At 44.0% G+C, this 15,495-nt stretch overlaps 2 protein-coding genes across 2 annotated transcripts in view; one reads left to right on the forward strand and one right to left on the reverse strand.

Annotated features, from left to right (window-relative positions):
* The first annotated feature begins 4,745 nt into the window (after window positions 1-4,745).
* LOC307245956 (troponin T, slow skeletal muscle-like) lies at window positions 4,746-9,889 on the forward strand. Its single transcript, XM_080021709.1, has 10 exons — window positions 4,746-4,756; window positions 4,985-5,003; window positions 5,081-5,141; window positions 6,467-6,583; window positions 7,127-7,204; window positions 7,389-7,502; window positions 7,734-7,843; window positions 7,938-8,028; window positions 8,188-8,228; window positions 9,642-9,889. Exons 4-10 carry the CDS (start codon window positions 6,485-6,487, stop codon window positions 9,685-9,687), a joined length of 579 nt encoding a protein of 192 aa, XP_079877835.1. The 5' UTR covers window positions 4,746-4,756; window positions 4,985-5,003; window positions 5,081-5,141; window positions 6,467-6,484; the 3' UTR covers window positions 9,688-9,889.
* Window positions 9,890-10,232: 343 nt separating this feature from the next.
* Window positions 10,233-15,495, reverse strand: part of dnaaf3l (dynein axonemal assembly factor 3 like) — a gene marked incomplete at its 3' end in the record, with an annotated part of 10,526 nt that continues 5,263 nt past the window's right edge. Inside the window, exons 8-10 of the mRNA XM_080021356.1 lie at window positions 12,335-12,449; window positions 12,194-12,268; window positions 10,233-10,401 (exon numbers count right to left, since the gene is read on the reverse strand). Coding sequence (XP_079877482.1) covers window positions 10,233-10,401; window positions 12,194-12,268; window positions 12,335-12,449 — 359 coding nt within the window. The remainder of the gene's footprint in view (window positions 10,402-12,193; window positions 12,269-12,334; window positions 12,450-15,495) is intronic.

Consider the following 15,495-nt stretch of genomic DNA (forward strand, 5'->3'; position numbering starts at 1 on the left):
CAAAATTGTTCATATGATTTGTTATTGCATATTTTATATGATTTCTTATGATTTCATATCAGTTGATGCTATAATCCTTCCAGGGTGTAATGACTGAATCAGCCTCAAGAGGGCGTTTGGCTGCAGCAGCTGCTGTTTGATCCGTTTTTTCAACTAGCTGCGTGATGATTTATGGAAAGGTATTTGCGGTCACTTGGGGTCAGGGTGGATGATGGGTGGATGATGGGTGGAGCAGCTTTTATTTCTGGAGCTGAGGTGTTTACTCACTGGGATCCCAGCAAATCAACCTTGGATCACACGCTGAGCCGGCGATAATGACACCGGTAATTCCAATTAAACATGGAGGGTCTCTCCCTCCTTGACGCTGAGGAATTCTGGGTAACTGGACACTGATCCTCCTCTGTGCCCCCCCCAAAACCCCCCGAAGCCCCCTCCACCTCCGCTGGCCTCAGAGGAATGCACCTAGGATCTGTGAGGCCAGGGTCCGTTCGAAGCCTCCTCTGGCTTTAGGCCGACCGCCATCCTGGCAGGAAACTCATTCAGGAAGTCCAAATTTGGATTCTTGGTGTATTGGGGGCGGGGGGCAAGAGGCAAGGCCCCCCTTGCTAAAAGGCGGACGGGACACCTGTCAATCAAGGAGGCCACACCTTGAATCCTCAAAAAGCTTCACCTGCATTATGCTGAGCTGGAGGGGGCGGGGCTTAGGAACTACAGCCAATCAGGATCTCTTTGATCTCAACGCCGCGTCACGTCGTCGTGGTTATTGGTGGTATTCACTGAAACCATGGAAACGGCTTCTATCAACCTGGATATTTCTGGTTTTGATTTTCATGTGTTTTTATAGTTTGGTTGATAATATTGCAAAAAAAAAAAGATAAAGAGCAACCATAAATACTTGTCAAACATGATTTTGAGTGAAGGCCATCTTTAATATTTTCAGTAAGATTTAAAATCACAACCCAAAAGCCCCAGAGAAGAGGTAAAGTGAGAAACTGAGTCAGAAGTGTTTCATTGACTCTATCTGTGATAAGTTGCTTCTTTTTTTCATTCGCTTCCATTCAGTCGGAGGTTTCCTGCAGCAGCGTCTAGTGGCCGTTAGAGGAACTGCAGTTTAAAACGCTTCCACATTCAACACCCAAATGTAACGGTTGCCACCAAACTTGACAACTGCAGAGGGTCCACTATTATCATTTTCCATTTTTACTTTATTCATGTTTGTAATAAATGGGCGGTTTTGTTTTTTTGTTGAAATTAGCAATCTTTTGTTAATATAAGTTTTGTTGACCTACATGGTAGATTATTACAGGCAAAGTTTTTCTAGGTAAAACATCCCATAGAGTGATCTTTAAATATTTTAGAATTGTTATGTTTCCTCCTTCCAGGGAAGCCATGTTGGATGCAGGGAATGGACACCAGTAGGTGAAATGACTCTTTGTCCAGAAACACGATACATCAGTGTTTTAAATTCCATCTTTCTGACATGTTCTGTCGTTCTTCTCTTTCAGCGAACACCTGGAGGGTAAGATCTACTCCTCCTTTATTCTGTCCTTCCAGGAATTCTCTCTTCACTTCAATCCATCTTGTTTCACAGAGGAAGAGGAGGAGCCGACAGAGGGAGGTCGGACCTTCATCACCCATCAAACCTATCTTAACCAACCCGACCTGAACTTCACTTAACTGAACTTGACTTGACTTACCTAATGAGACTTACCTTAACTTGATGTAGCTATCAAGACTTAAGTTAATTTCAATTACCTAGTGAGATTTACCTTAACTCGATTTAACTTACTTTAACTTGACTTACTTTAACGCAACTTAACCTACCTTAAGTTGACTTTACTTAACTTAACTTACCCAACAAGACCTACCTTAACTTGACTTACCTTAACTTGACATAACTGAACTCAACGTAACTTACCCTTACTTGACTTACCTGAACTTGACTTACCTTACCTTAACTTGACTTACCTGAACTTGACTTACCTTACCTTAACTTGACTTACCTTAACTCGACTAAATTGACCTTGACTTAACTTACCTTAACTTGACTTAACTTACCTTGACTTGACTTACCTTAACTTTACTTAACTTACCTTAACTTGACTTGACTTACCTTAACTTGACTTACCCAACAAGACTTACCTTAACTCGATGTACCTATCAAGACTGGTGTGAACTTGAATTACTTAGTGAGACTTACCTTAACTTACCTTACCTCGACTTACCTTAACACAACTTGACTTACCTTAAGTTGACTTAACTTACCTTAACTCGACTTACCTTAACACAAATTGACTTACCTTAAGTTGACTTGACTTACCTTAACTTGACTTACCCAACAAGACTTATCTTAACTCGATGTGCCTATCAAGACTGATGTGAACTTGAATTTCCTTATGAGACTTACCTTAACTTACCTTAACTCGACTTACCTTAACACAACTTGACTTACCTTAAGTTGACTTACCTTAACTTCACTTACCCAACAAAACTTACCTTAACTCGATGTACCTATCAAGACTGAAGTTAACTTGAATTAGCTAGTGAGACTTACCTAAACTAACCTTAACTCAACTTAACTTGACTTTAACTTGATTTACCTGGATGCAACTTAACTAAACCTTAAGTTGACTTACCTTAACATAACTTACCCAACAAGACTGACCTTAACTCGATGTACCTATCAAGACTGAAGTTAACTTGAATTACCTAGTGAGACTTGCCTTAACTTGACTTAACTGACTGTAACTTGACTTAACTTACCTTAACTAACCCAACAAGACTTACCTTAACTTGACTTACCTTCACTCGATGTACCTATCAAGAATTGAGTTAACTTGAACTTGAATTGAGTTAACTTTACTAAGTGAGACTTACCTTAATGTACCCTAACTCGACTTAACTTACTTTAACTTGACTTACCTTAACTTGACTTACCTTAACGCAACTTAACTTACCTTTACTTGACTTACCTTAACTTGACTTAACTGAACTTGACTTGACTTACCTTAACTTGACTTACCTTGACTTGACTTAACTGAACTCGACTTAACTTATCTTAACTTCACTTACCTTAACTTCATTTACCTTAAGTTGACTTACTTTATCTTGACTTACCCAACAAGAATTACCTAACTCCATATACCTATCAAGACTGAAGTTAACTTGAATTACCTAGTGAGACTTACCTTAACTTGACTTAACTGACTTTAACTGGACTTGCCTTAACACAACTTAACTTACCTTAAGTTGACTTACTTTAGGTTGATTTAACTTACCTTAACTTGACTTACCCAACAAGACTTACCTTAACTTGACTTTCCTTAACTTGACTTAACTTACCTTAACTTACCTTACCCAACAAGACTTACCTTAAGTTGACGTAGCTTAACTTTACTTACCTTGACTTGGCTTAACTTACCTTAATGTGACTTACCTTAAGTTTGCTTACCTTAACTTGACTTACCTTAAGTTGACTTACCTTAACTCACTTACACAACAAAACTTACCTTAACTCAATGTACCTATCAAGACTGAAGTTAACTTGAATTAGCTAGTGAGACTTACCTTAACTTACCTTAACTCAGCTTAACTTGACTTTAACTTGATTTACCTGGATGCAACTTAACTAAACCTTAAGTTGACTTACCTTAACTTAACTTACCCAACAAGACTGACCTTAACTCGATGTACCTATCAAGACTGAAGTTGAATTACCTAGTGAGACTTACCTTAACTTGACTTAACTGACTGTAACTTGACTTAACTTACCTTAACTTAGCCAACAAGACTTACCTTAACTTGACTTACCTTCACTCAATGTACCTATCAAGAATTGAGTTAACTTGAATTACTAAGTGAGACTTACCTTAATGTACCCTAACTCGACTTAACTTACTTTAACTTGACTTACCTTAACTTGACTTACCTTAACGCAACTTAACTTACCTTTACTTGACTTAACTGAACTCGACTTGACTTACCTTAACTTGACTAACCTTGACTTGACTTAACTGAACTCGACTTAACTTACCTTAACTTCACTTACCTTAAGTTGACTTACTTTATCTTGACTTACCCAACAAGACTTACCTTAACTTGACTTACCTTCACTCGATGTACCTATCAAGAATTGAGTTAACTTAAATTACTAAGTGAGACTTACCTTAATGTACCCTAACTTGACTTAACTTACTTTAACTTGACTTACCTTAACTTGACTTACCTTAATGCAACTTAACTTACCTTTACTTGACTTACATTAACTTGACTTAACTGAACTCGACTTGACTTACCTTAACTTGACTTACCTTGACTTGACTTAACTGAACTCGACTTAACTTACCTTAACTTCCCTTACCTTAAGTTGACTTACTTTATCTTGACTTACCCAACAAGACTTACCTAACTCGATATACCTATCAAGACTGGAGTTAACTTGAATTACCTAGTGAGACTTACCTTAACTCGACTTAACTGACTTTAACTGGACTTGCCTTAACACAACTTAACTTACCTTAAGTTGACTTACTTTAGGTTGATTTAACTTACCTTAACTTGACTTACCCAACAAGACTTATCTTAACTTGACTTTCCTTAATTGACTTAACTTACCTTACCCACAAGACTTACTTAACTTGACTTAACTTACCTTAACTTAACTTACCTTAACTTGACTTCACTTACCTTAACTTAACTTACCTTAAGTTGACTTACCTTAAGTTGACAGAGGAAGAGGAGGAGCCGACAGAGGGAGGTCGGACCTTCATCACCCATTAAACCTATCTTGACCAACCCGACGTGAACTTCACTTAACTGAACCTGACTTAACTTGACTTACCTTTACTCGATGTACATATCAAGACTTAAGTTAACTTGAATTACCCAGTGAGACTTACCTGAGCCTGTCTTGCTCCTTCTCCTTCCTTTCTGTCATCACATTTAAAGACTCTTCATTTATTTTCCTTCTATTTTTCTTCTCTAGATGAGCGCCCAAAATACAAGTAAGTCCTGTGGTGTGAAGAACATTTTCCATGTTTACCTCTGAATCTGATTGGACGTCGTCCTGTTTGTGTTCCAGGCCTATTGTTTCTCAACTGGTGGCACCAAAGATTCCTGAAGGAGAACGGGTCGACTTCGATGTGAGTTGTGAAACATTCCCGTTGTTTTGGGCGCATTCTGATTCAACTTATGTGGAAATAAGAAATTTAAAAAAACTACAAAGTGTATCAAATCTTAGTACAGTGGTACCTCAACTTACAACTGTAATTCGTTCTATAAGAATGGTCGTATCTTAAAACAGTCGTATGTCGAGGCAATTTTTCCCATATACACCACACTTTTTCTATGATTTCCTTCTTAGTTTCAATGGGAGTCATTGCCTTTTTCTTTTTCCATCATCCTTCTTCTTAGGACTCATCATGAAGGGTGAAAATAAACAAAATAATATCGAAAAAACTAGAAAAAAAAATATCGATAAGCCACGAACTACGTGCACACATGATGTAGGTTGCCCGCTGACTGACTGCTGACTGACTGCTGACTGGCCGCCGACGCGCCAACTGCAAATTTCCACGGTCGTATCCTGGAGCAGTCGGTCACAAGTCGATACAAATTTTCGCGACTATTGCTACTCGTATCTTGGATTAGTTGTAAGTAGATGCAGTCGTAAGTCAAGGTACCACTGTATCTGTGATGTCACCTGTTAGTTTCTGAAGAGACTATTTGAAACCTCGAGTCTGGCTTACGCTCGCAGCCATATTTGCAGGAATCTGAACTGGAGCTTTCCAAATTTGGGCAGATTTTCAAAATCACAAGCTATCACTAGCTATTGAGACTCTTTATTGACTCTGTATTGAGACATTTCTTCTATTTCCATTGACTTCCATTCAGTCTGAGGTTCTCTCAAGCCCCATCTAGTGGGCATTAGCTGAACTGCAGTTTAAAGACTTTACAAAATGGCTTCAACACCTGCCATGGTGGTTGCTGCTTGACTCAAACATCTTTGATTAAGAACCCATTGATGCCTATGATTGAGAGACACCACCAGGAGGGCCTCTGCCAGGCCATGGCAGCAGTAGAGCGCCCCTTGGTGTCTGATCTAACACTGCTGGAAAGGATGGAAAGGATTCCTATCAACATCCATTACTTCTGAATTTGATTATACCAACCAGCCTCCAGTGTACAAAGGAGTTCTGTATTAATGGACCATCAAGGAACATTTGTATCTACTAATATTTTAGTCTAAAGTTTAAAGACTGAATTTGTGAAAGTCAATGGAGAGCAGAACTAACCAACCTCAGAAACCTCTGGTGGAGTGTCACAATATGAACTGATTGGGACATGTTCAAATCACATTTTATTGCTCTTTTTTCGTGGGTCACCTGTCCACAAAATCAGAGCTCCTTTAGATATCCAGAACGGAATCCATCATGGTGGAGGTGAAGCTCTGTGTGCTCCTCTCCAGGACATCCACAGGAAGCGCATGGAGAAGGACCAGCTGGAGCTCCAGACGCTGATCGACGTCCACTTTGACCAGAGGAAGAAGGAGGAGGAGGAGCTGATAGGACTGAAGAACAGGATTGTAAAGTCTCTCTCTCTCTCTCTCTCTCTCTCTCTCTCTCTCTCTCTCTCTCTCTCTCTCTCTCTCTCTCTCTCTCTCTCTCTCTCTCTCTCACACTCACATTTTACATTTTACTCGATGGTTAAATGTTTATGATTTTGTGAGTCATAATTGCAGCGACTGAGCTTTGTATGTTCTGAGGAGACTGAATGAAATGGCATGAAGCTCTTACAGCTAGATGTGTGCATGTAGGCTCTCCAGAGAATGCACACGTGTCTCCAGAGAGCGTGCACGTGTCTCCAGAGAGCGTGCACGTGTCTCCAGAGAGCGTGCACGTGTCTCCAGAGAGCGTGCACGTGTCTCCAGAGAACGCGCACGTGTCTCCAGAGAGCGTGCACGTGTCTCCAGAGAACGCGCACGTGTCTCCAGAGAGCGTGCACGTGTCTCCAGAGAGCGTGCACGTGTCTCCAGAGAGCGTGCACGTGTCTCCAGAGAGCGTGCACGTGTCTCCAAGGAGTGTGCACGTGTCTCCAGAGAGCGTGCACACGTATTGTTGTCTTCCAGGACTCTCGCCGTGCACAGCGTGCCGAGCAGCAGCGAGTCCGAGCCGAGAAGGAGCGGGAACGCCAGACCAGGATTGCGGTACAACACAATCCCGCCCTGACCTGCCAGGCCCTGTTCTGAACTCTGACTCCACCCTGACCTCTGACCCCACCCTGACCCTACCCCACCCCCTTATTATTACCAGTCTGGCTGCTTTCCTCACAAATGAATTACAAGCGGATTGAAATGTTTAAAAGGATAGAATGTCTCCCTCTTCTCTCAGGAAGAGCGACAGAGGAAGGAGGAAGAGGAGGCGAAGAAGCGAGCTGAGGAGGAGGCGAAGAAGAAGAAGGTTCTGTCCAACATGGGTGCTCACTTTGGAGGATTCCTGGCCAAGGTCTGGAATGATCCTGGAAACACGGAGTCTGGGTTTTAGAGATTCTAATTTTAAAGTAATGAGAATGAAAATAGAAAAATTTACTGTATAAAAATACTGTATATACTAAACAGAAAAAATGACTGAAAATAAATAACAATAATACATATATTAGTTTCATTATTATATAAAAAAATAGGAAAGTAGGACTAAATGTCAGCAGGTGATTTGGTGATTAAATGTCTCTCTCAGGCGGAGCAGAGGAGAGGGAAGAAGCAGACTGGGAGAGAGATAAAGAAGAAGACTCTGACAGAGCGACGTAACCCTCTGGTGATGGACGACCTGAAGGAGGATGCTCTGAGGTGGGTGTGAGGGACAGTAACGTGTCTGTCTGTCTGTCTGTCTGTCTGTCTGTCTGTCTGTCTGTCTGTCCATCCATCTCTCTATCTATCTCAGGGAGCGAGCTGGAGAGATGTGGAGGACGATCTACGAGCTGGAGTCTGAGAAGTTTGACCTGAGCGAGAGGATGAAGAGGCAGAAGTATGAGGTGAGGAAGAGGAGTAAGGGATGAGGAGGAAGAGGAGTAGGGGAGGAGGAGGAAGAGAAGTAGGGGAGGAGTAGGAAAAGGGGTAAGGGAGGAGGAAGAAGGGTAAGGGAGGAGGAAGAGGAGGGGTGGATCTCTCACGTTTCTACTTCCTGTTTGCAGATCAACGTCCTGCTGAACAGGATCCATCACGCTCAGAAGTTGTAAGTTTATTCCTTCGTGTTTGAACTGAAGAGGTTTTTAATAATATTGAAGGATAATTTGGTTTTATTTTGGTCTGTGCAGAGACGTTAAGAGGGGCAGGGGCTCAAAAACAAGGTAAATGGACCCCTAGCTCCGTTTTCGGCAATTTGCTTCTGTGGGCAATCTGTCAACGGGGAAAGCCAAAAACGCTTAAAAACAACAAAGCTGCCTGATAAAAAGGTGCAACGGGGCAGGCATCCTCCCCCCCGAGAGCCCCCTGGAGACAGGGACGTAGCGCCCCCCTAGCGGCTGGGACGTAGCGCCCCCTAGGGGCTGGGACATAGCGCCCCCCTAGAGGCTGGGACGTAGCGCCCCCTAGGGGCTGGGACATAGCGCCCCCCTAGAGGCTGGGACGTAGCGCCCCCTAGGGGCTGGGACGTAGTGCACACCTAGAGGCTGGGACGTCGTGCCTCCTAGAGGATGGCACATAGCGCCCCCTAGGGGCTGGGACATAGCGCCCCCCTAGAGGCTGGGACGTAGCGCCCCCTAGAGGATGGCACATAGCGCCCCCTAGGGGCTGGGACGTAGTGCCTCCTAGAGGCTGGGACGTAGCGCCCCCTAGGGGCTGGGACGTAGCGCCCCCTAGGGGCTGGGACGTAGCGCCCCCTAGGGGCTGGGACGTAGTGCCTCCTAGAGGATGGCACATAGCGCCCTTCTAGGGGCTGGGACGTAGCGCCCCCTAGGGGCTGGGACGTAGTGCCTCCTAGAGGCTGGGACATAGCGCCCCCCTAGAGGCTGGGACGTAGCGCCCCCTAGAGGATGGCACATAGCGCCCCCTAGGGGCTGGGACGTAGTGCCTCCTAGAGGCTGGGACGTAGCGCCCCCTAGGGGCTGGAACGTAGCGCCCCCTAGGGGCTGGGACGTAGCGCCCCCTAGGGGCTGGGACGTAGCGCCCCCTAGGGGCTGGGACGTAGCGCCCCCTAGGGGCTGGGACGTAGTGCCTCCTAGAGGATGGCACATAGCGCCCTTCTAGAGGCTGGGACATTGCGCTCCCCTAGAGGCTAGACATAGCGCCTACTACAGGCTGCGATGTAGTGCCCCCCTAGAGGCTGCAAAGTAGCGCCTCGTACGGAGTTTCATCGAGGTGAATGGACAATCGGAATTCCATTCCACTCATCACTCGACATTTTGAGAAAACTCAGAGTTCTGCACACATTCTGGGAAGAAAGACAAGTGAATTGAGCTAGGGAAGGGGGAACTCCAAATAAGGGCATATAAGTCTCAGCCAGGAAGGGGGAACTCCAAATAAGGGCATATAAGTCTCAGAAGTCCAAATATGCCTGCGTGTGTTGTTTTGGTAAATAAAGAGTGATGTCATTCCAGAAGGGAGTGTTCATCTTCCTCATCATCCTCCTTGTTTTGTGTCTTTGCAGCAAAAAGGGTCAAGGGAAGGGCAAAGTGGGCGGCCGCTGGAAGTGACAAGGAGAAGGAGAAGATGAGAAGAAAGAACGTTCGGAAGAATGTTTCAACTGTTTGAATGTTCATTAGTTTGGGTTTGTTGTTGTTTTGCAGTGCGGCTGAAATAGTTGACGGAACAAAAACTTTCACTTCATAAAACGTTACTTTTCAGGCGAATCGTGAATACAACAAAAAGTGAAAAGTCTCAGAAACATATGAAAGGGTAGCTTGTCCATTTCTTCCAGCTCTTCTCACTGTGCTCCAGTACAGTCCAATGGGGCAAACGTTGAAGACTTAAAAAGAAGATTGAATCTCTTTTTAGATAGCGGGAAACAAACAATATAAAGTGACAATCTTTATATGTTTTACTGATAAAATAAATAGTCTGAAAGCCGCACATTTTATCAGGTTTTTTGGGAGTTTGGGAGTTTTTTTCAGGAGTTTTTTGCTACAGGCAAGAGACTAGAAACAGGAAGTAAGAGAATAGAAACTCTGACAAACTCATCCTTTAATATTGTAAAAGTATCCAATAAACCATTTTTTTTCCTCTCTGATGTAAAAGATCATTAAACGTGAGTTTGAGCTTCAGAGGTCATTCCTTCTCCATTCAGAGAAAAGATGGCGTGGCTGTCGTCCTCCTGCTGCGTCCAGGGTTCGAATCCCGCCGCTCCGGCCAGTTCAAAGACTTTGTGCTTGAAAGACTCTTCCTGCTCCTTGTTCAGCTCCAACAGAAACCTGAGAACAATAACAACAACATCGGATTCCACTGAGGGGCAAATTCACAAAAGGATGGCGTGGCTTTTGGGGTTGCTAAACCGCCGCAAATAACAGAAAAAGCGTCTTATTCAAAAAGCACCGAAAACAGTGAAATGCACGATTAGCTGCATTGCCACGCAACCAGCGTCTCTGTGTGCGGTGCTATTTGCACAAAATTTAAATGAGGTATTACTCATACATTTTGTGCAAAATTGGCCTGTTCCTATTCAAATTAACCTTGTTGCAAATAGCGTCCCATTGACAAACACCCAAGCTAACAGCCACGCCCAGTTAGGGTGACGCTCTTACGGTCCGCAGAGACCTGGTGGTGGCTGCACTGTGCAATCATCTGCGGAGACCTGGTGACGCTGAAGAGCATTTGTGAGGGCTGCCACGCCAGGACGTTCTAATGATCTGTGAATAATACTTTCAGGGGTGCCCCAGTGACTCACCGGGTAGAGAGAACCATATACAAGGCTGAGTCCTTAGCCTGGGTTCCATTCTGGCACAAGGCCATTTGCTGCATGTCGTCCCCTCTCTCCCCAAACTGTCACTCTCGAATAAAGCAGGAAAATGCCCCAAAAATATATCTTAAAAAAAAAAAATTATATATTGACATTATTATAATTATTTTTATTTTATTATTATTATATTATAATATATTATATATATATTATATATATATATAATATTATATTATTATTTCTGTCACAGCATCTGTAGGGTACTGCATTACGTTTTAGGAATCAGTTAGTCAAGTAGAAATTCTTAGGTAGCTACTGTGTTCAGTCTAGAACATATTGTACGTATTTCCCTGCATATATGTATGAAAGTATGTATATGTATGTGACAAATAAACCTCTTGAATCTAGTGGAACGTGCAGCAGTCGTGTAGTTAGAAGTGTAGAACGTGTAGTTTTTAAAACGCTCCAAAACCAAATGTTGAAACTTTGAATCATTTCTTGTACAAAAAGAGGCATTAGAAACGTTGACAAACGGTTCCATGATTCCTGTTCAACTCAAAAGATATCGGAAAAAACATGAAAAAGCTACAGAGCGTAGTGATGAAGTGTCTAAACTGCCATTGAAGCACAGATGGCATCGAACCTCACAGGACCATGGACGGCCCCGCAGGCCGTGGCCTTTCGGGTGCAGCGCCCGGGAAACTTAGTAAAACCATGAAATTAAGTATCATCATTTGTACATTTTAATTTTAAGATTCAGTGAGAACAAGGATGCAGCTCAAATTAAATATTTACACATTTTATTCATGTCATAAATGCTATCATAAACATACCAGAACATAAACCTAAAAATACTAAGTAAAATCTGCCCCCCAAGGATTTACTACAATTTGACATTTTCATTAAAAACTTTCAATCAAATTGACATTAAACTGCTGTCCAAACAATTACTACTACACAATACTACACACTACATACACACTACAATCCTACACACCAGATACTACACATTGCATACTACACACTACATCCTACACACTACATCCTTCACACTGCATACTACACACTAAATCCTACACACTACGTACTGCATACTACACACTGTATACTACATCGTACAATGTCAAACTTCATACTAAGATATTTCACTAGATGTAGTACATTATCCTGGTACTTGTTGCATACTATTTGAGCATAATATGACTGACTACTTTCGTGTACTACATCGCATGCTAGTGTGTACTAAGTAGTTACAGACTGACGGGATGAATCGTTTCCTAAAATTATAAATTGCAAAAACAACTCACCTGGCGAGCTCCATCACCAGCACCGCACCTGGAGAGGAGATCTGCTTCAGGGAGGGTGTGATCTGGTGAGACAGGCTGAGAGAGAGACAGGTGGTGAGAGAGAGAGAGAGAGAGAGGGGTAGTCAGACAGACAGGTTCTACCTGGCAGAGCAGTAGATGGTGTGGAAGAACTTGGAGTATTTCTTCTTCTCTGGTAGTTTGGAGAGAGAGTCCATCGGCAGGAAGCTCACTGTGACTCCGCCCACATTCATCAGGCCTGAGGTAAGAACCGGTTCAGAGCAGTTTAAAACCAGTTCAATGAAATCACAGTGTATAATCTTACGACCTTGAAATTCCTTGTGCTGCTTGGTAGGGGGATGGTAGCTCAGGCGGTAGAGCTGGTGGTCTAGTCATCTAAAGGTTGCTGGTTGGATCCCAGGCTCCTCCTGCTAGCATGCTGTAGTGTCCTTGAGCAAGACACTTAACCCCTCATTGCTCCTGATGGCTGCGTCCGTCGCTGTTTGAATAATTGTAAATCGCTTTGGATAAAAGCGTCTGATCAATGACTAAATGTAAATGTAAATGTAAATGTAAATGTAAATGGTAGCTAGGTAAGTAAGTCGGGAGCAAGGACACTTAATGGTAGGAGCAAGGACACTTACTAGGTAGAATCAAGGAAGCTTACTAGGTAGGGAACAAGAACGCTTACTAGGTAGTGAGCAAGGATGCTTACTAGGTAGAGAGCAAGGACGCTAATTAGGTAGGGAGCAAGGTCGCTTAATGGTAGGAGCAAGTACGCTTACTAGATAGGAGCAAGGACGCTTACAAGGTAGTGAGCAAGGACGCTTACTAGGTAGAATCAAGGAAGCTTACTAGGTAGGGAGCAAGGACGCTTACTAGGTAGTAAGCAAGGACGCTTACTAGGTAGAATCAAGGAAGCTTACTAGATAGGGAGCAAGGACGCTTACTTGGTACTTACTAGGTAGGGAGCAAGGAAGCTTACTAGGTAGAAAGCAAGGACACTTACTAGGTAGAGAGCAAGGACGCTTACTAGGATGGAGCAAGGACGCTTACTAGGTAGAGAGCAAGGACGCTTACTAGGATGGAGCAAGGACGCTTACTAGGTAGGGAGCAAGGACGCTTAATGGTAGGAGCAAGGACGCTTACTAGATAGGAGCAAGGACGCTTACAAGGTAGTGAGCAAGGACGCTTACTAGGTAGAATCAAGGAAGCTTACTAGGTAGGGAGCAAGGACGCTTACTAGGTAGTAAGCAAGGACGCTTACTAGGTAGAATCAAGGAAGCTTACTAGATAGGGAGCAAGGACGCTTACTTGGTACTTACTAGGTAGGGAGCAAGGAAGCTTACTAGGTAGAAAGCAAGGACACTTACTAGGTAGAGAGCAAGGACGCTTACTAGGATGGAGCAAGGACGCTTACTAGGATGGAGCAAGGACGCTTACTAGGATGGAGCAAGGACGCTTACTAGGTAGAGAGCAAGGACGCTTACTAGGTAGGGAGCAAGGACGCTTAATGGTAGGAGCAAGGACGCTTACTAGATAGGAGCAAGGACGCTTCCTAGGTCGTGAGCAAGGGCGCTTACTAGGTAGGGAGCAAGGACGCTTACTTGGTACTTACTAGGTAGGGAGCAAGGAAGCTTACTAGGTATGGAGCAAGGTCACTTACTAGGTAGGGAGCAAGTACTTTTACTAGGTAGGAAGCAAGAATGCTTACGAGGTAGGAGCAAGGTTGGTTACTAGGTAGGGAGCAAGGAGGCTTACTTGGTACCTACTAGGTAGGGAGCAAGGACACTCTACTAGGTAGGGAACAAGGATGCTTATTAGGTAGGGAGCAAGGAGGCTGACAATGTAGGGAGCAAGGACACTTAATGGTAGGAGCAAGGACGCTTACTAGATAGGAGCAAGGACGCTTAGTAGGTAGGGAGCAAGGACGCTTACTAGGTAGAATCAAGGAAGCTTACTAGGTAGGGAGCAAGGTCACTTACTAGGTAGGGAGCAAGTATTTTTACTAGGTAGGAAGGAAGAATGCTTACGAGGTAGGAGCAAGGTTGGTTACTAGGTAGGGAGCAAGGAGGCTTACTTGGTACTTACTAGGTAGGGAGCAAGGACACTACTAGGAAGGGAGCAAGGACATTCTACTAGGTAGGGAACAAGGATGCTTATTAGGTAGGGAGCAAGGACGCTGACAATGTAGGGAGCAAGGACGCTTTATGGTAGGAGCAAGGACGCTTACTAGATAGGAGCAAGGACGCTTAGTAGGTAGGGAGCAAGGACGCTTACTAGGTAGAATCAAGGAAGCTTACTAGGTAGGGAGCAAGGACCCTTACTAGGTAGAGAGCAAGGACGCTTACTAGGTAGAATCAAGGAAGCTTACTAGGTAGGGAGCAAGGACCCTTACTAGGTAGAGAGCAAGGACGCGTACTAGGTAGAGAGCAAGGACGCTAACTAGGTAGGAAGCAAGGTCGCTTACTAGTTAGGGAGCAAGGTCGCTTACTAGTTAAGGAGTGAGGACGCTGACTAGGTAGGAGCAAGGAAGCTTACTAGTTAGGGAGCAAGGATGCTTACTAGTTAAGGAGTGAGGACGCTGACTGGGTAGGGGCAAGGATGCTTACTAGGTAGGGAGCAAGGACGCGTATTCGGTAGAGAGCAAGGACGCTAACTAGGTAGGGAGCAAGGTCACTTACTAGTTAGGGAGCAAGGTCGCTTACTAGTTAAGGAGCGAGGATGCTGACTAGGTAGGGAGCATGGATGCTTACTAGGTAGGGAGCAAGGTCGCTTGCTAGTTAAGGAGCGAGGATGGTGACTAGGTAGGGAGCAAGGATGCTTACTAGGTAGGGAGCAAGGACGCTTACTAGGTAGAGAGCAAGGTCACTTGCTAGGTAGGGAGCAAGTACTTTTACAAGGTAGGAAGCAAGAATGCTTACGAGGTAGGAGCAAGGAAGCTTACTAGTTAGGGAGCAAGGTCGCTTACTAGTTAAGGAGCGAGGATGGTGACTAGGTAGGAGCAAGGAAGCTTACTAGTTAGGGAGCAAGGTCGCTTACTAGTTAAGGAGCGAGGATGGTGACTAGGTAGGAGCAAGGAAGCTTACTAGTTAGGGAGCAAGGTCGCTTACTAGTTAAGGAGCGAGGATGGTGACTAGGTAGGGAGCAAGGATGCTTACTAGGTAGGGAGCAAGGTCGCTTACTAGTTAAGGAGCGAGGATGGTGACTAGGTAGGAGCAAGGAAGCTTACTAGTTAGGGAGCAAGGAAGCTTACTAGTTAAGGAGCGAGGATGGTGACTAGGTAGGGAGCAAGGATGCTTACT

Source organism: Zeus faber (genome assembly GCF_960531495.2).
Source record: "Zeus faber genome assembly, chromosome: 20".
Classification (NCBI taxonomy): domain Eukaryota; kingdom Metazoa; phylum Chordata; class Actinopteri; order Zeiformes; family Zeidae; genus Zeus; species Zeus faber.

Excerpts from the sequence above, each read along its gene's own strand:
- LOC307245956 (XM_080021709.1), top strand. The coding sequence starts at position 6,485 with ATGGAGAAGGACCAGCTGGAGCTCCAGACGCTGATCGACGTCCACTTT. Across the intron at positions 7,844-7,937 it reads CTGAAGGAGGATGCTCTGAG|GGAGCGAGCTGGAGAGATGT; the intron begins GTGGGTGTGAGG and ends TATCTATCTCAG. Across the intron at positions 8,229-9,641 it reads ATCCATCACGCTCAGAAGTT|CAAAAAGGGTCAAGGGAAGG; the intron begins GTAAGTTTATTC and ends GTGTCTTTGCAG.